At 46.3% G+C, this 20443-nt stretch overlaps 1 protein-coding gene across 1 annotated transcript in view; it reads right to left on the bottom strand.

The window, feature by feature from the left end:
• Positions 1–20443, bottom strand: part of LOC141053047 (neural-cadherin-like) — a 137856-nt gene that overhangs the window by 34511 nt on the left and 82902 nt on the right. The window contains exons 23-30 of the mRNA XM_073550377.1: positions 17007–17221; positions 15004–15131; positions 12764–12888; positions 6405–6528; positions 4446–4626; positions 3881–4047; positions 3344–3608; positions 1219–1399 (exon numbers count right to left, since the gene is read on the bottom strand). Of these exons, the coding sequence (XP_073406478.1) occupies positions 1219–1399; positions 3344–3608; positions 3881–4047; positions 4446–4626; positions 6405–6528; positions 12764–12888; positions 15004–15131; positions 17007–17221 (1386 nt within the window). The remainder of the gene's footprint in view (positions 1–1218; positions 1400–3343; positions 3609–3880; positions 4048–4445; positions 4627–6404; positions 6529–12763; positions 12889–15003; positions 15132–17006; positions 17222–20443) is intronic.

Below are 20443 nucleotides of genomic sequence, written 5' to 3'. Positions count from 1 at the left end.
GGTTGCCATAAAATGACTGATAAGGTGGGATGTAAGACCTGAAATTGCTTCCCCAGTGATTGGTTGGTGGCCGGGAATTAAGGGGGTTTTACACTAAGCAATATCGCTAGCAATATCGCTAAAACGTCACCGGTTTTGTGACGTTATAGCGATATTGCTAGCGATATCGCTATGTGTGATACTTACCAGCGACCGGCTCCCCCGCTGTCCATCGCTGATCGCGCGAGAATGTCCGGCTCCATTTCTCGTCGGGCGCTTCCTGCTGACACTTCCTGCTGTGACGTCCAGCGACGCGTGGAGGCGGGCGGGAGGACGCAGGATCGCTGTGTGTGAATGGTAAGTATCGTGCGCTGCGTCGCTGCTGCATCGCTGTGAGATCTTTCTGTATGAAAGCTCACTAGCGATCATTTAGCGATGCACCAGCGATCCTGACCGGGTCGGATCGCTGGTTGGATCGCTGGTGCATCGCTAAATGTAAAAGGGCCTTTAGACAAGCTAGACTGGTGGTGATTATCTGATCACAGGGTCCAGCGTATGTTTACAAAAGGTGTTTTCTTAGTTCGAAAACCCCTATAAGTAGCATAATTATGGTTCGACAAAGATAGGACAACATTGAGCTCACTGAGCTTGCACAATGTCATATAGAGACACCCTTTTATGTGACCTGTGGAGAGTGGGCCTGGATCAGGTAGACACCTTCCCTTTCCTCCACCAACATTTTGAACCCGAATTTTGAATTTTTCTTTTTTGTGCTCTTCAATGACATCATTCACTTTACTAAATTATGTACTAAAAATTGGGAATAATGGTAAAAAAGCAATGCCACCAATGTATTTTTTGTGTTTGTTTTACAGAGTTGTGCAGTAAAAATGACCTGACCACACAATTCTTCAGGCCTGTATGATTACGGTAATACTAAACTTCATTTTGTTATATTTTAGTGGTTAAAACAATTCTGACTTTTGTAAAAAAAAAAAATTGGGTGTGTTCTGAGACCGGTATCCCTTTTATTCATCAATGGAGCTGGGCCCAGTAAATACACCCCACCCAACATAGTATGCACTATTATGTCATAAATCGGGAAGGGGTGAAGATACTTTGCCAATACCCAACCAGAACATCTTCGGCCCTTAGTCATTGTGCCTCATAATGTCCTTCTTCTCTTAGAACCAGAAGGCTTTGGAGCCCTATAGTTACAACATTTTCCATACCACGTACCTGCATTCATACTTTCTCCATAAATCTATGCAGTTGAGATGAGACTGACAAGGTTGGTTCCTACAAACCTCCGAGTGGCAGCCATTATTTATCCCCTCGGTACTGACCACCGTAGTGTGCTCATTTCCATCTCCGCCTATTGACAGCCGGAGCCCATTAATCCGCACGTCACGTAGACATCCTGTAGACAAATGTGAAACAGATCTGTTCTCCAATAATGGATGGATAGACGTTACTATTGTGGCTTTGGTGTCTAGTACTAAAATATTGTATTACTGGATCTATAGTAGAAGACCACTTTCTGCATCTAAATATCAAAAACCAGACAGTAGAGTTAACATTCCGCTAGGTGTAAAAAAAAAAAAGTAGATCCACAATAGAGTATACAGACATCATAAAATTAATACCCACAACCTAGAATAAAACAATGAATAGATACCAGGCAGTAAGTAAATACATAGTAGTAATACATGTAAAAACAAGGTACTTAGTTGACACTCTTGATTAAGAAAGCATAAAAGCCATCCGACCGCGACAAGTTGTTCTCAATCCAGATGGTCTCTAACTTTAGTATCTCACCATGCTATGTGCCAGCAGGCCTCAAAATAGGCGAGGGGCAGAGCAGGACCTGGATGTGACCACTTTACACCTGTCCTTGGAGAGCTAAACAGACAAGATGCACAGCCCAAAAGAGATTTAACTAAGTGTCCAATGTTTTTTACTAGTGATAAGCGAGCATGCTCGGATAAGGTGTTCTCGCTCGTGTCTTAAATCAAATATCTTCGGCGTGCTCGAAAAATATGTTCCGCGGCTGCATGTCTCCCAGCTGTTCGACAGCTGCAACACATGCAGGGAATGCCTACCAAACAGGTAATCCCTGCATGTGTTGTAGCTGTCGAACCGCCGAGAGACATTGAGACACGACGACTTGTGCATATATTTTTATCATGTCTAAAATAATTGATTAAGACACAATCGTGCTCGTGTAAGGAAGAAGACTGGGCTGCGGGTGCCGACAGAGGACCAGGGCTAGAACTGCTGGGGCTGCGCCCTTTGTTGCAGGGGGGAAGGAAATTGAGGATGGAGAGGACCCATGACCTGCAGAGAGGGGGCGTGCAAGTGTAGGAGAGACCAGGGGTTTTGTGCGGGAAGACAGAGAGTTCCTGCCGGGGAGAAGTGAGAGGTCAGACCTGTGGCGCGCTGTGGGTAGCATTAGTCCGCACGGCATTGGGAGGACACGAGTGCAGAGAAGACCGAGCGGGGGAACGTTGTGTGACACTCCTGATTCCAGAACACGCTGAGCGGGAGATTGCTGTGCAAGACTCTTGGTTGCAGAGCACGTTGAGTGGGAGATTGTTGTGGAAAGCTCCCGGCTGCAGAGAAGTGTGATGGACTAGGGGCTCAACGGGTCAAACCGGTGACCTCCTGTTGCTGCCAGAAGACGTAAGACTAATCTGTCAGGCGGGGAAGCCTGAAGACTTCCACACCAGCCTCAGCCAGCATCCAGCTTTCACCCTTAAGCACGTAACCAGCGTCAGACTCGTGATAAGTGGGACAGAAATAGTCATAGACTGTCGCCTTAAGTTACTTAGTTCTCTTGTGATTATTAGCTTAAATCTGATTTACCCCCCTGTTGCTCCCTGCGAGGAGGCGTCTCCCTGTAATCATTAAATCAAACCTCTGTTACCCCCGTTAACCCTTGCTCTGTGTATCTTTGTTGCTGCATCCATTTTCCTGCATTACACTCGGATAATATCTTATCGGTCTGTTAGTGGCCACAGTGTGAATATTACCTGCGGATTGCTCTGCGGTTCTGCCCTGCGGTTTTTCATCTTCACAATGGAGGAGATGGCAAACCGCAGCGGAATCCGCAGAAAGAATTGACATGTCAATTCTTTCTGCGGTTTCAAAACCGCGGAAAAATCCGCACCGTCTGCACTGCGGTGTTTTATTAATAATGGTACTGTACACCGCAGCAAAAACTGCTGCGGACCCGCAGCGGCCAAATCCGCTGCGGAACCGCAGCAGAATCCGCAGCGTGTGCACGCACCCTTAAACCAACAGGTGTGCCGGCCCATTTTTCAGATTTGTTATGCCCGCTACCATTCTCAGGGCCGACCCTCACCTTGAAAATCATTCTCCGTTTGCTGTGGTGAGCTATTTCCTAGCACAACGGTGGATGGATCAACATTAAACAGCTTGTTTTTCCCAACGGTTGACGTCACTTCTCGGACACCGCCACCTCTTTCAATGCGTAAGGTGAAGGTATTGTCATAACGCTCCAGGCTCACAAGCGTCCATTGCCCATGATCTATCCTGATGTCGGACAGTCTGATCACAAGGTTTCGTTCCCCAAAGTTAAAGCGAACAGCAAAATAGCCTTCAACAACCTGCAAGATAGTATGCTGCCTGGTTATGCACATACACAACAATCAGCCATATAATTAAGGCTGTGTTCACATACAACGGTCACAGTGCAGCTTTTAACCACAACAGTCTTGTGCCGCTGCTGTCTTTTTACGGTTTTCTGCATTATCATTCATTGTGTTGAACTGATACATATCAAACTCTTAAGTAGATGGATTTGTCTTTTTCCAGGTCCAATATTTGATAACAGCTACCGGAAAATGACCCCCAGATCTGAGGGACCCATGACTCTCACCTCCAACCGCAGAAAAGAAGATTTGTCTTTTGACCCCAGATGAAGAACAGTAGAGGACACCATTCGTGTACGAACCAAAAGTTGTATGTGCGTAGTGTGGGGGCTGAGACGATGATGTATCACAAAATGGGCCCAACTTCCTCTTTCAAAGCTCCATTCGTGCAGAGCTGTAATCAGGACATAAAATCAGGAATATTCTGCATTTTTTATAAAATATTATTGCATTTATGTCCAGAATTTCCTTACCCAAGTCAGGTCTAAGGGGTAATGTTTCTCCTTGCGGAGAGTGACATGCCGGCTCTGGCATGCCAAGGTAAGGAGGCTTATTCGCCGCGCAGTGCTGCTCTGGGAAATTTAATATGCAAATTGCCTCTTCAGAGAGGAAGAGGACTTGAACTCTATAGAGCCATCTGTTGGAAGCAGCAGTCCTACAAGTCACTATCAACCCTTTAACGGCTCGTGAACGGGTCGATAGTCACTTATAGGATTGTAGCTTCCAACATGTGGTGCAATAGAGTTCAAGTCCTCTTCCTCTCTGAAGAGGCAATTTGCATATTAAACTTACCCAAGTCACAGTATTCTCCAAAAAATCCTGGATGACAGTCACATTTCGCTGAGCTCCATTCGCTTATGCAGAACCCATGACCTCCACAAGGGGGCGATCCAGTAATACTGCACTGATCATCCATTGTAGAGCATCCGGCAGCGCTATGTGCTGAATCCACAGGCTGCTCCAAGTCGTAAACCTTAAGAAAGAGATGCAATGAAACTATGTCGTCCTACACAGAGCAAATATCCAAGAAGTCTACTTTAAATATGCCTATGACTCAAGGTACAGTCATATGTTAAAGTTTGGGCACCCCTATTAATGTTAACCTTTTTTCTTTATAACAATTTTAGTTTTTGCAACAGCTATTTCAGTTTCATATATCTAATAACTGATGGACTCAGTTATATTTCTGGATTCAAATGAGGTTTATTGTACTAACAGAAAATGTGCAATCTGCATTTAAACAAAATTTGACCGGTGCAAAAGTATGGGCACCTCAACATAAAAGTGACATTAATATTTCGTAGATCCTCCTTTTGCAAAAATAACAGCTTCTAGTCGCTTCCTGTAGCTATTAATGAGTTCCTGGATCCTGGATGAAGGTATTTGTGACCATTCCTGTTTACAAAACAATTCCAGTTCAGTTAAGTTTGATGGTCGCCGAGCATGGACAGCCCGCTTCAAATCATCCCACAGATGTTCAATGATATTCAGGTCTGGGGACTGGGATGGCCATTCCAGAACATTGTAATTGTTCCTCTGCATGAATGCCTGAGTAGATTTGGAGCGGTGTTTTGGATCATTGTCTTGCTGAAATATCCGTCCCCTGTGTAACTTCAACTTCGTCACTGATTCTTGCACATTATTGTCAAGAATCTGCTGATACTGAGTTGAATCCAAGCGACCCTCAACCTTAACAAGATTCCCGATGCCGGCATTGGCCACACAGCCCCAAAGCATGATGGAACCTCCACCAAATTGTACTGTGGGTAGCAAGTGTTTTTCTTGGAATGCTGTGTTTTTTAGCCTCCATGCATAACGCCTTTTTGTATGACCAAACAACTCAATCTTTATTTCATCAGTCCACAGGACCTTCTTCCAAAATGTAACTGGCTTGTCCAATTGTGCTTTTGCATACCTCAGGCGACTGTTTGTGGCGTGCTTGCAGAAACGGCTTCTTTCGCATCACTCTCCCATACAGCTTCTCCTTGTGCAAAGTGCGCTGTATTGTTGACCGATGCACAGTGACACCATCTGCAGCAAGATGATGCTGCAGGTCTTTGGAGGTGGTCTGTGGATTGTCCTTGACTGTTCTCACCATTCTTCTTCTCTGCCTTTCTGATATTTTTCTTGGCCTGCCACTTCTGGGCTTAACAAGAACTGTACCTGTGTTCTTCCATTTCCTTACTATGTTCCTCACAGTGGAAACTGACAGGTTAAATCTCTGAGACAACTTTTTGTATCCTTCCCCTGAAAAGCTATGTTGAATAATCTTTGTTTTCAGATCATTTGAGAGTTGTTTTGAGGAGCCCATGATGCCACTCTTCATAGGAGAATCAAATAGGAGAACTACTTGCAAGTGGCCACCTTAAATACCTTTTCTCATGATTTGATACACCTGGCTATGAAGTTCAAAGCTCAATGAGGTTACAAAACCAATTTAGTGCTTCAGGAAGTCAGTAGAAAGTAGTTATGAGTGTTCAAATCAAGAAAATGATAAGGGTGCCCATACTTTTGCACCGGTCAAATTTTGTTTAAATGCAGATTGCACATTTTCTGTTAGTACAATAAACCTCATTTGAATCCAGAAATATAACTGAGTCCATCAGTTATTAGATATATGAAACTGAAATAGCTGTTGCAAAAAACAAAATTGTTATAAAGAAAAAAGGTTAACATTAATAGGGGTGCCCAAACTTTAACATATGACTGTAGTTATTACTGGTCTACTCTAGACAGTCTACTTCATCTTACCTTGCTATCAACCTGCAGATTCCTGATACAACCAGTAAAAGCTTTAAAATGTAAGGAAGGATGAACACCGGATGGAAAGAGTTTTACTCCGCCAAGTTGTAGGGGCTGGTAAACATTAAGGAACCTACATAGACCGGAAGACAAAAAAAAGAAAAAACATTCAATGATATATTCCTCTTAGAAGACATAAAATGTCTTCTACTATGTACTGGGGAGAAGTTACTAAGGCAGGTGTTTTGCAAGATAATCTTAAAAGAATTGTGCCGACGTTTAAAAAGTTAGTCAGTCACCTATCCATCTGATAGTGGGCATCCCCATAGATCTCAAGAGCAGGGCGCACCGCCACTCCATTATTTGTAGGACTGCTGCAGGTAGCCAGAGATAGCCCAGGATCTGGGGACATACCTGGGGTCGGGCCCACAGTAATCAGCAAGTTGTTACCAATCCTATGGAAAGGTGATAAGTTAAAATAATAACCAAACACTTAAAGGGGTTGTCCAGCCTTGGAGTACAAGTCTGCAGTCACTTTATGTGCAGTGGCGTACCGTCAATAGTAGCAGACCATGCAGCTGCTATGGGGCCCGGAGAGGTGAGGGGGCCCGGATGGGTGAGGGGCCTGCGACGGCCGCTGCGGTTTGGCAGCTGTGCTGACACAGTACTATCTCCTTTAATTAAATGTAAGCGACGGCCGCCGCCGGCTGTATACCCCCTGGCTGGGCCCCTTGAAGCTCTCCTTGTTACCTGGTCAGCAGTTGGCTGAAGTGTCTGGCTGGATTTGCATAAGAACGCCACGCCTCCTAGCAGCCAGAGAGGGAGCAGCACACGTGCATTGCAGGAAGCAGAAGGGTCTCTGGTGCTGATGGGCTACATGTACAAGGTGATGTGTTATAATGAAGGGTCCTGTCTGCACGTGTAGGCTGTCTGTCAGTGGTGGGCTGTGCTTGGTCAGGATGTAGCAGAGCGCTGTGTGTTCCCCCTGCAGAACATGAGCTCACAAGAAGGAGTTAAGCTGTTGCTCCTTGTGAGGAGGGAGGAGACCCAGCCGTCTGTCAGGAGGTGGATGAGGTGTGTGAAGGACTTTGGCTTCCTCCCTGTGAATTGTGACATAACATTGCTTCTTCAGTAGTGATGTGTCCTTCGTGAATGATCCTATTCAAAGAGCCGGCTCCCTGCTGTGAACGAAATGAGTCGGCTCTGCAGGGAGAACAGCCGTTTTCTTTTTTTTTCCTGGCGCCTGGCAGCTTCAGCTTAGTGAAGCCTGACTGTGACTCATCTGGGGGGAGGAGCGGTCAGGAGAGGAGGAGATGTGGAGTTGTGGGCTGTAAATAAATGCACGTGAGTTAACCCTTCAGTCCCAAACATATCCTGCCACTTCCTCCATGGCATATATGGTATGTGACTATGTGTAGTAGGAGGAGGGACTCAGCACATTGTTTGTCATCATCGTCATCTGCAATGACCTGTGCTTTACCTTTAGTCCCAAATAAAGATCTACTTCACTGTCCCCTCATCTATGGCATATACATACAGTATATGGTCTGTGCAGGAGGAGAGGCTCCGCACATTGTTTGCTATATCATCTTCTCATAGTGTTAGGCCAGGTTCACATTGCGTTAATGGCCCTGCGTTCAATGGGAACTGTTACATAGCGGCACTAACGCACCCATTGGCCGCAATGCTACTAACGCATCCAAACGCATGATGCGTTACTTCATGGCGCACCCCCAAATGCTGCAGACCGCATTCCAGGGTGCGTCATGAAGTAACGCATCATGCGTTTGGATGCGTTAGTAGCATTGCGGCCAAAGGGTGCGTTAATGCTGCTATGCAACGATCCCGTTGAACGCAGGGCCAGGAGGATTCAGGACAACACTACAGGGAGGAGGATGGACGGCATCAGTTGTTACAGCTAAGTGCTCATACTCACTAGCCAGAGAGTCGCGTGTTTCTTGTCTGAGTTTCTCGCATGGAAACCTGCCACTGCCGCCAGCACTGGGACTGAAGCATGCGGCTTCATGTATTTCTATGCAGCCGCCCCCTCCGGTCCGAGTGCCGGCGGCAGGGCCAGGTTTCCATGCGAGAGACTCGCACGAGAATCACGCGACTCTCTCGCTAGTGAGTATGTGCCCTTAGGGTAGGGTAAGTAATGTAATGTGATTTTAGGTAAAACCTGTGGAGAGATCAGTTCCAGCCCCAATCATTATATAGGGTTATGCTGGTTTCACACGTGCATATTTTGGCTACACACGGATCCGTTTTCGTCACCACTGACTTTCAGTGGTGACGGATGGGATTGTGCATCCAGTTGTCACCGTTTTCCCACGGATCGCTGTGTCTGCATATTTTTTCAGATGCACAAAAACGCAACTTGTTGCAGTTTTGTGTCATTTGAAAAACACGCAGGCGCAGGGTGACGCACGGATCCGCGGCTACACGTCTGGAATTAACATGGAGCTCTATGGAGCACGGATCCAGGAGAACACGGATCCGTGTGCAGGGATCCGTTTTGCGGCACTGAGCATGCTCAGAAGCGAGGGATGTGCTGTATGCAGGGGTGGATTAAGGGTAGCCAGGGCCCGGGGCAGTTCAGACTCTGTGGGCCCCCCTCGTCACGTGACGGGGGTCACGAATCGTAGAGCCACACTCCACATAGAGAATAATGGGGCCTCCAGCACCGACCTCCACCCGCAGAGCCGCACTCCACATAGAGAATAATGGAGCCTCCAGCACCGACCTCCACCCGCAGAGCCGCACTCCACATAGAGAATAATGGAGCCTCTGGCACCGACCTCCACCCGCAGAGCCGCACTCCACATAGAGAATAATGGAGCCTCCGGCACCGACCTCCACCCGCAGAGCCGCACTCCACATAGAGAATAATGGAGCCTCCGGCACCGACCTCCACCCGCAGAGCCGCACTCCACATAGAGAATAATGGAGCCTCCAGCACCGACCTCCACCCGCAGAGCCGCACTCCACATAGAGAATAATGGAGCCTCAGGCACCGACCTCCACCCGCAGAGCCGCACTCCACATAGAGAATAATGGAGCCTCCGGCACCGACCTCCACCCGCAGAGCCGCACTCCACATAGAGAATAATGGAGCCTCCGGCACCGACCTCCACCCGCAGAGCCGCACTCCACATAGAGAATAATGGAGCCTCCAGCACCGACCTCCACCCGCAGAGCCGCACTCCACATAGAGAATAATGGAGCCTCTGGCACCGACCTCCACCCGCAGAGCCGCACTCCACATAGAGAATAATGGAGCCTCTGGCACCGACCTCCACCCGCAGAGCCGCACTCCACATAGAGAATAATGGAGCCTCCGGCACCGACCTCCACCCGCAGAGCCGCACTCCACATAGAGAATAATGGAGCCTCCGGCACCGACCTCCACCCGCAGAGCCGCACTCCACATAGAGAATAATGGAGCCTCCAGCACCGACCTCCACCCGCAGAGCCGCACTCCACATAGAGAATAATGGAGCCTCCTGCACCGACCTCCACCCGCAGAGCCGCACTCCACATAGAGAATAATGGAGCCTCCGGCACCGACCTCCACCCGCAGAGCCGCACTCCACATAGAGAATAATGGAGCCTCCAGCACCGACCTCCACCCGCAGAGCCACACTCCACAGAGAATAATGGAGCCTCCAGCACCGACCTCCACCCGCAGAGCCGCACTCCACATAGAGAATAATGGAGCCTCCAGCACCGACCTCCACCCGCAGAGCCGCACTCCACATAGAGAATAATGGAGCCTCCAGCACCGACCTCCACCCGCAGAGCCACACTCCACATAGAGAATAATGGGTCTCCAGCGCCGACCTCCACCCGCAGAGCCGCACTCCACATAGAGGATAATGGGGCCTCCAGCGCCGACCTCCACCCGCAGAGCCGCACTCCACATAGAGAATAATGGAGCCTCCAGCACCGACCTCCACCCGCAGAGCCGCACTCCACATAGAGAATAATGGAGCCTCCAGCACCGACCTCCACCCGCAGAGCCGCACTCCACATACATGGCTGCTCTCAGTGCTCTGTGCTGTGCGCACAGGACCTGTGATGAGGTCACAGGAGGGGAGGAGACAGGGGTCACATGATCGGGGGCCCTGACACCTTACCTCCTGTGATCTCATCACAAGCCTTTGCACGCTACCAGCAGCACCAGCGTTCACGCTACTTGTAGATGCTGCTGGTAGCAGAGCACATAATGCCGCCCCCACGGTCACTCACTTTTAGGTGGGGAGAAGATGGAGTGCCATTGGAGCAGCCAGCAGGAATGTGGTGGGGGCCCCGGGGCTGAAGCCCCGCTTGCCCTGCCTATAATCCGGCCCTGCGCGGTGGCGGATTATAATGGGGCAATTTACTGGCCTGGGCTGTGGGCCCCTTAACCCCACTGGGCCCGGGGCAACTGCCCAAATTGACCTCATTATAATCCGCCACTGGCTGTATGGGAAAGTGATGAAACTGTATGGGAACAGTATGCAGACATAATATAGACTACGTGTGTATGCTGCTCTGTCATACAGTGATCTTTCCCGCCTCACTAGAAGGGCTTGTGCCCTGTGTTACAGTGTGATAATGATAATAAAATGTATTGGGAGCATGTGTATGACATGGGGGCACCTGGTTAGGGGCTGCACGAGTGGGGCTGCGTTCACACTAGTGTTTTGGTATGGTGCGTTGTGATGCGTAGCAATCCTGATGCATCCTGATCCAGATTACATGCTAACATAGATAAAGAAGGCAATTAAGCATTAAATGCTACAGTACGTCCAGCTGTACAAGAAATGGGACCAAATGTGAAAAAATAAACATCAGGAAGGGAAAAAAAAATGTGAAAATGAGCTGATTTTCCTGAGTAATGAGCGAAGAGCTGTAATCAGCAGAACGCAACGGCGATTAAACACTGATTGGATGGAGGACGAGCGATGCTGCCGGAGAGGAGATAGCACTGTGCTGCGCTATGACTCTGGGGCAGGATTACAGATGTTTGCAAGAAACTGAGGCATATAGAGGATTAATGTGTGGGCAAGAATGCTTTACCCCCTTCTCGCTGACAAAACGTATACTTGCATCCTAGATATGATGATCATGCCTTTTGTCTGTTTAGAACACCCCTGGGAGGTGATGGGAAGACACAAGGTGTAGTTCTTGCCATTTAAAATTCCTTTATGTATCACTCATCATAGTGACCTATTGTCATTCAATCTGATTCTGGGGGGGAAAAAAAACTTAAAGGGAGTCTAAACACAAAATGACTGAAAGTACAGGTGCTCAGTGCACCCTTGGTGAGGCCGGTCTAGGGCACCTTCTGTCTGCTTTCTATCTAGCTCTGCCAAGGGTGCACTGAGGACATATTTGGTATGAACAGTCATTTTGTGCCGACAGACTCCATAATCGCTGGTCTTATTGTAGACAGCTTACCGAGGTTGTCCTGCTTAATCTTCCATTTTAACTGTTACAAGGAATATATCAAATTGGATGTAAGTGTTTTACTTTTTCTTTTACTCAAATGAGAAAAAAATCAAAGACTAGCTATAAAATTAATTGTTTGACCTATAACATGCATGCCTGGAGTTACGAGCACCTGTTGATTTTTTTTTTTTTTTTTTGGGGGTGGGGTCTATTCAGACTTTTGCTATGGGGCCCCATGATTTCTATGTACACCCCTGCCTATGTGACTGCAGACTTGTATTCCAACTAGACTTGTTGGGCCTTGTTCAATACACTTGCATTGAGCGAGGCTGCACACGTCTAGTCGGCATGTGACTGCATGTATGCAAATCACATACTTGCCGTCACACACCTTCTGCTCCTGGCTCTCAGCTCCAGTGCGTGCAATATGAGGAGTCTGCAGTCACATACTGTGAATCTTGCTTTGTATACAGCAGTCACAGTGCAGAAGCAGGGTCCACACAGCGCTCTCACTGCGACTGCAGCAAATTCATCTCTTTACCCTCTTGTAGTGTAGAGAACACGCCACGGTTGCATTTGTCACTAGGCCACAGACTGCGTTACTGTCACTTCTGCACAGTGCCCTGGTTCTCTAGACGGTTGAATCCGTACTCCGCTCAAGCAGGGGTCATGAGCCTCTGTCTCCTGGGCTGCCCATGTTTCAATCACACTTATCATCATCGATTGATCGGAGGGGGTCTCAGAACCTGGACTCCCATTGATCTACAGTAGAGACATTTACAGTGCCCTGGTTTTCCTGGTACTGCCATGGGTGGTGCGGATCATTATCCAGGATTCTCACGTACCTAGTATTGTGTGACTACAGAAAGCTTATCTGCCTGAAAATGCAGCAGGAATCCATAGTTCAGGAAGAGAGATATCTTATTTATAACCACCTCTTTTTTCCAAGAGTCTCTCCAGAAACTTCACACCATGATCGATCCGGAGGTGTTCCAGGAAGATCACCATCTCCAGTCACCGATGCTTCATCTGAACAGTGATCGAGGATCATCTTCACTTTCTAACACAATACACAAAGCTGACGATTAGATCACCATATAAAGATATAAAGAATCACCAGCTGTAGCGCTGACTATACCTTGATGGCTCCAGGTATAAACTTTCATCATCCATTTCACTGGTGATAGTATTACCTAAATACCGGCCATGTAACATTTGTACCCATTTTTATCTACAATGCATAAAATACTTTGCACTGCTCATATACAGCCCCAAGGTAAGCCTTTCCATTCAAAGCTGCTGTTATAATTGTCTGCAATGTTACAGATATAGTGTGTCCTGGTCAATGTCTCTGTGAGACTCACAATACTCCGGACCCCTTTCTCTTTTACCCTCTTCCTTTTCGCACAGCAGATTTGCTTCCTTGATTTAGTGTTGAGGCTGCTGTAATCACAGGACTTTAGTAAGTAACATATTACCGGTAACTTCCTGTTCGGTAAGATATTCAAATCTAGCCATACATGTTACATGGATGTCTGCTGAGCTATCATTCGGCAAACAGCTATCTCTCCCGACTCCCCCCATACATGGGAACACTGATGTAGAGAGGCAGAGAGACCCATTACCAGAAGTATCTGGCAACAGCATATCTCCATGTTGAACAAAGGATCGTGTAGCTGGAATTCAGTTGCCTGATCCTTTTGTTCTACATGGGAATAAGCCACATGTCATGGAGATAAGTCGCTGCTGCGTATGTCCCTCCATATAATCTTTTGGAGATACTTGGGAGACCTCCATACACAGATGATGGTCAGCCAATCCCATCAAATTGGCAAATTCTGCTAACTTATGTAATGTGTATGGGGACCTCATCACTTTCCTCTATCTTTTTATCTGCTCCAACAGATGGTATTAGTAGAGAAGATGTAAAATCAGATGATTTTTCATCTCTATTGTCATCCATATGTAATCCGTATGCCCGTTTTCTTACATCCATGTGCCAGTCGTGTGTCCATTTCTTACACCCATGTGAAATCGATCCTTATGTCCATTTTTACATCCATGAGCCATCTGTATGTCTGTCTTTACATTCATGTGCCATCCATATGTCCATTTCTTACATCCATGTGCCACCTGTATATCCGTTTTTTACATTAACATGCCATCTGTATTTCCATTCTTTACATCCATGTGGCATCTGTATGTCAGTTTTTTAAATCATGTGCCATCTATATGCCCATTTTTTACATCCATGTTCCATCCGTATCTATGTTTTATATCCATGTGCCATCCGTATGTCCATTTGTTACATCCATGAGCCATCTGTATGTCCGTTTTTTACATCCATGTACTATCCATATGTCTGTTTTTTACATCCGTGTGCCATCTGTATGTCCGTTTTTTACATCCATGTGCCATCTGTATGTCCGTTTTTTACATCCATGTGCCATCTGTATGTCCGTTTTTTACATCCATGTGCCATCTGTATGTCCGTTTTTTACATCTGTGTGCCATCTGTATGTCCGTTTTTTACATCCATGTGCGATCTGTATGTCCGTTTTTTACATCTGTGTGCCATCGGTATGTCTGTTTTTTACATCCATGTGCCATCTATGTGTCAGATTTTACATCCATGTGCCATCCGCATATCCATGTTCTACCTCTGTACAGCATCTGTATTTTAGATTAACAATTTAATAAGTAATAAAATTCCTATGTTAATAATTGCAATGGATCAGTGAAACAATGCATGACATGCGAATGATAATCTGTATGTGATCCTTTTTTTGCGTACCTATAATGGTCGAATTTGATCCAAAATATGGATCAGTGTAGTGCCTGCTGAAACTGCTTGCACACGGATCAGTGCCTTAGTAAAAACACTCATGCTTAGGTCCTTGTGCTGTCCGTATGTTCTCTGTTTTACATACGGACAGCGCACTGATGATACGCTCGTCTGAATGGAAGAAAGCTGGCAGTCAGAGATGGAGGACTTTTAGAAAACATTGGGCTCTAATCTGAGCAATTAACTTGGAATTTGACAAATTCCAAAGTTTAGCAAAATCCTCAAATCTTCATTCTCATCTCTATATTATTCCACTATAAGACACAGTTTGTGTGTTGGAATAAAAGATGAGCTGTGAATATAATAATGGGATGTGTGAGTGTTTTATACCTTTCCGTTACTCAGGATCTTTATGTTATGCCACTGGCGATCAGACACATTCCGCTTCTTGCTGAATTTCAGGAGGAGAGATCCGGAGCCATGGTTAATAGCCAAGTAAGGGGATCCATGGTGAAGCTCTGTATGAAATACACAGATGTATGCTTGTATAGAATGGGACATAAAATAAGAGCTGTCCATTGTTATCTCCACCATTTACAGTACAGTATGGTATCAATTATTGTCACATTATCCTCTCTTAAAAGGAAGTCTAAAACGGAAATAAAATCACTTACCCAATCATTTAGTGGATGTCGCCTGAATTATCCCTGCAACATAGATTTCACTACTTAGCTATACATAAAAAATATATTTTTTGCACTGAGACCTTGGCCACGCAAATGGTACACCCTGGAGCCCTTGTTTGTGCATGTTATAAAACGATTTTTATGTAAAACTAAAGTAGTGAAATCTGTACTTCAGGGATGACTTTAAAGGTGCTAAGTCCACTTATATGACTGTGTAAGTGGATTAATTTCAGTTTTTGGGGTGACAGACACCCTTTAATTTGTTTAAATCAGTCTTCATAATTGGAAAGTATCACGGCCCTGAGTGGTGCACGGTGCAATGCAGCCACAAATGACCTGGGAATGTCCTCAATATTTAGTTGAATGTTCATTACAAGCAAATGACACAAGTACTCAAGAGTTCAGTGACCTACAGAAAAACTGAGCAACTATAGGGGCATACCGGTGATAGCAGCAGGCCACACAGCAACAATGGGACCCAGGAGCTGAGGAGTCCCATGCCAAGCAACACCTTACCCCTCACTTCTGCTGGGCATTCAATGGTATCTGCAGACCAGAGCAGCACATTGGGGGAACAGGGTAAAGGGAGTTTTTTCTTTTGTTATATTTTGTCAGCTTTTACTTGTGGTGGCCGTCACACTGTATGGGGGGCCGTGGTGGCAGCAAATTATATGGGGCTGTAGGGGCATTATACTATAGGTGCGGACTGTGCTGGCCATCATACTGTGTGGTGGAATATGGGGGCCATCATTCTGTGTCGTGGGTTTTGGGGGCCATCGTACTGTGTTGTGGTACGTGTGGGCCATCATACTGTATGGTGAAATGTGGGGGCCATTATACTGAGTGGTGGAATATGGGGGCCATCATTCTGTGTCGTGGGTTTTGGGGGCCATAATACTGTGTGGTGGTACGTGTGGGCCATCATACTGTATGGTGAAATGTGGTGGCCATTATACTGTGTGGTGGTACGTGTGGGCCATCATACTGTATGGTGAAATGTGGGGGCCATTATACTGGGTGGTGGAATATGGGGGCTATCCTGTGTCGTGGGTTGTGGGTGCTATCATACTGTGTGGTGAAATGTGGGGACCATTATACTGCGTGGAGGACTGAATGGAGTCCATGATACTTTGGGGAAACCCGTGGGGTCATCATACTGTTCATGTGTTGGATACTGGTGGGAAAAATCGTGTGGGAGATTTATCGTACTATATGGGGGCCATGAAAGGAATGTCGTAGTTGATGAGAATACTAAGGTACTTCAGTATGGGCACAATTTTTGTGTACCTGCCTCAATAAATGACCCTCTCCCTGTATTTAAAAGTTGGGAGGTATATCATTCTTTGACTGTGCCTATGGGCCATGACTTTGCCCAATTAGCCTATATATTTTTTTCCGGGCGGGGGTGGGAGTTGCAATAGAGACTCTTGCTATGGGATCCCATGATTCATGATTTCTGTGTATGCCCTTGTTTAAATGGCTTTTATCTTGGAGAAGTGGAGAAACTTTCAAACACACAGTTTACTGTAATTTAGTATATGCAGTGTAAGGTGCCCACAGACATAGGACAACGGAATTGGCAGAATACAATGATGTAAGTACAGCCCATCTCATTCTGTTCTCCCTTTAGCACCAACTATTCGCATGAGCAAAAGATGATACAGATATCTCGTGATCAAAGCCGACGATCATGTATAACAGTCTCACCTACAGCAATGAAATCTTCTGTCTCCCCGTGGTTTTTGGATGCCATAGGACCATTGTAGAGAAGAAGACCATCAGCTTCTTCACTGATGAAATCCAGGGAGATCTGACTCTCAAAGCAGAGAAACATTGGAGGGAACCAGGCAAAGCCTTGCCCTGAAAATGAGTGTTTTGTTTGCTGACATTCTGGTCCATGGAAAGCAGGAGAACATTCACACCTGACAAACAAATGAGATTGCCTTTACCACTGGCCCGTTGGCAATATTACAAAACATTAATGTCATGAGCCATGGCATGGTACATAAGGCTTTTCCCAGCAATGTAAGCATTATTGCCACTATACAGTTTTTCGAGGAAAAAAACGATGAAAGCAATCTTAGTGCACCAGAAACGCGTAAGGTTTTGGAGGATTTTAACCTTTATGGACTTTTAACTTGATTCAATAAACTTACAGTTTTTGTCCAGTTGGTTGTGCCAGAAACTACCCTAATTTTTTCTTTTATCAGCTCCAATCACCAGCAGGTATGGCACCCACTGGTTTCTGATTACAGTAATGGATCCATCTATACTACCAGCATGAGCAGCTCCAACCCTCCGCCTCTCTCCTACCTCCTTTTGTACAGCTTTTCATTCAATTGGGGTCCAACCACTGGGCACTGAGACCCCAACCTATTGCCGTTATGGTGCTCTTTTGTTACCCCTGTGAACAGAGTGTCAGTGCACATCTTCACCCATGCTCCATTCACTCTCTATGGGACTTCTGGAGGTAAGAGCACAGAACTTGGCTTTTTCCAACAATGCCATCTCATTGATTAGAGAAAATATCATAAAATTGAATTAGCTGATAACTTCTTGTAACTGGAATACCAACTTAGGTTGGCTGAGGCATTTGACCAGTGAGTCAACCTCTTGAAATGCTCCTGTTTGTGCTCAGGGGCATGAAAAAAGTAAAGGGGGGCAGATTGGGAAGGGGGAGAATTTGTCAAGTCTTACTGCACTTTCACACCATAACCATGCCAAGACTGACATACTTGACCATATCAGATAGTGCTTTCTACTGTTCACATGAATTAATGCAAGAAAGGATGGTATAATTGTATGATCAATTCTTCTTTCGATTTTATACAATTTGCCTCTTCAGAAAGGAAGAGAACTTGAACTCTAGCACCACCTATTGGAAGTACCAATCATAAAACACCTTATCTACCCTTTAACGAGCTTCGATTTGCCTAATTTGTCATTTCTCCCGGTGAACTCTCTGAGGTCAGCGCTGTACCATTAGACTTTTCCTCACTGTGCTAGCGAGGTCACCGTAGTTAAGGGGCCCGGCTGGGAACACAGCCTCAGTAATCGGCGGTAACCTCAATGTCACCACTGGTCACTGAGGCTGAGCTCACAGCAGTTCATTCTCCAGTGGTTCTCAGCCTGGACAGTCACATCTTGGCATTGGCACTGCCCAAGCAAATAACATTTATCCCCAAATATGGATTACGGCATGGGAAATAACATGAACAGGTGAGGGATATGGTTGTCTTTTATTTTTGCTTTTCACAGGAGACGTTTGCTTCAGTGCGATTAGGCATTAGGTGAGTAATTTTGTTGTTATTATTTTATGGGAGTTTTTTTTATAGGAGACGAGGGCTTCAGTGGAATGAGCATTAGGTGAGTATAACTGTGTTTGATATTTTTAAATAAAAAAAGGAAAAGTGTTTTTTAATTCAAATACAGGACTTTATTATGGCTGTGTTTATTTACAATATAACTATAGGATTAGTAATGGATATGTGTCTTATGCACACCTCTCCATTACTAAATAGTGGGTTTGATATCACCGGACAATACAAAGGTGATAGCAATCCCACAAATATGAACCTCACTTGCTACCACTACGCGACAAGTGGGAAGAGCTTGTCAAAGCACAAGAATTGGTGCATCTAATAGTTGCGCCTTTTCTGGGCAGCTGTGTGCTGCTATTTTTAGGCTGGGGGGCAATATCCATGGCCCCTTACCAGCCTGAGAATACCATCCCTCAGCTATCTGCTTTAGCTTGGCTGGCTGTCAAAAAATGGGGGGACCTTAAGCTGTTTTTTTTAATTATTTATTTGAATAATTTAAAAAAACTGCATGGAGACCCCTCTATTCTTGATAACCAGCCTTGCTGAAACTGAAAGATGGGGGCTGCAGCCCCCAGATGTGCATTTTGCCTGGCTGATTATGAAAAAATATAGGTGAACCCACGCTATTTAAAAAAATATTTATTAATAAAAAAATATTTATTTAGAGTGCAGGTGTGGCGCCCCTGAGGATTCAGTTGCCACACAGAGGTACTGCACCTCCTCCTGAGGTGTGGTGCCCCACCATCCAGGTAAGTTGGAGGCTCCTGACCATGCTCCAACACTTGCATCCCACACAACACAGTAGTTCAGCAAAGCCACATTGCAGCTCCCTGCTTGGAGTGTAGCAGAGCACCTTTGGTGGCTCCCTGCTTGGAACACGAAACGTTCTGTGAGGCTGGTGGAGTTAGACCTGGGTCTGTTGGCACGGGAAAGGAAAGAAGGAGAAAGACATTGAACAGAAACCTGATCTTCCCTAAGAAGGAGAGACTAGTACGGAACGTAGGAGTAAAAGGGAACAGAGGACGTGGGTTAGGAGAGAACCCTGCCTAGAAGTTCTAAGCGCAAGGCCGGGGCCTGGTCTCCGAGGTTGTATGGATACTAATGGTCCTACAGCAGACACCGGTGGAGTAGTGAGCTGTAAATGCACTACTCCCATCTAAGACTTGAGGGCACAACAGCAACTTGGGTAGTGAGCCTGGACTTAGGAGTGAAGAGTCCCCGAAGCAGGCTACAGCTGTCTGCCGTACAAGTAGAGTTCTTGGGAACATCTGTCAGGAGGAACTCCAGTGTAACTCAGTACTAGGAGTACTTCACACCAAAGGCGCTGTAAGAGGAGACGTTCAGAAAGGCACATGTTGGCGGAGTGTTGGAAGGGAGCATTCCATCTGACCTGGAGGTTGACTGAGTCCCTGACCCGGAGGACACAGCACGGAGGCAGGCACCTGTGGGTACTACAGACTGTGAGTAAAGCTTTGGAACTACAAGCCCTGGTGTCCTCCATTTATTCCTGCGCCAACACCCCCTGTACCGCTACATCTGGGTACCCACTTCTACACTGCCTGCGCCTCGCCTCTACCCGTACATCTACACTGCCCTGGGACTACAACTCCACCTGTGGGGAGCTTCACCATCTTGGCTGCAACACACCACCAGTCCCAGAGGATCTGCATGCAGCGTCGGCTTAACATCTCACTTGACGAATACCACAGGTGGAGTCACGAACTATTCATTCAAACCATTACATTTCGCCACTTCAATTCCCCCATTACTTGGGCGCCCAGGGCCACGGACCGGGTCACCACCGCTGTGACACATCCCGCTGAC

Source organism: Dendrobates tinctorius, unplaced genomic scaffold, assembly GCF_039654945.1.
Source record: "Dendrobates tinctorius isolate UK_male_01 unplaced genomic scaffold, ASM3965494v1 ptg000165l, whole genome shotgun sequence".
Classification (NCBI taxonomy): Eukaryota; Metazoa; Chordata; class Amphibia; order Anura; family Dendrobatidae; genus Dendrobates; species Dendrobates tinctorius.
Note: the sequence above shows the minus strand (reverse complement) of the source record. Positions and strands in the feature narration are given on the sequence as shown.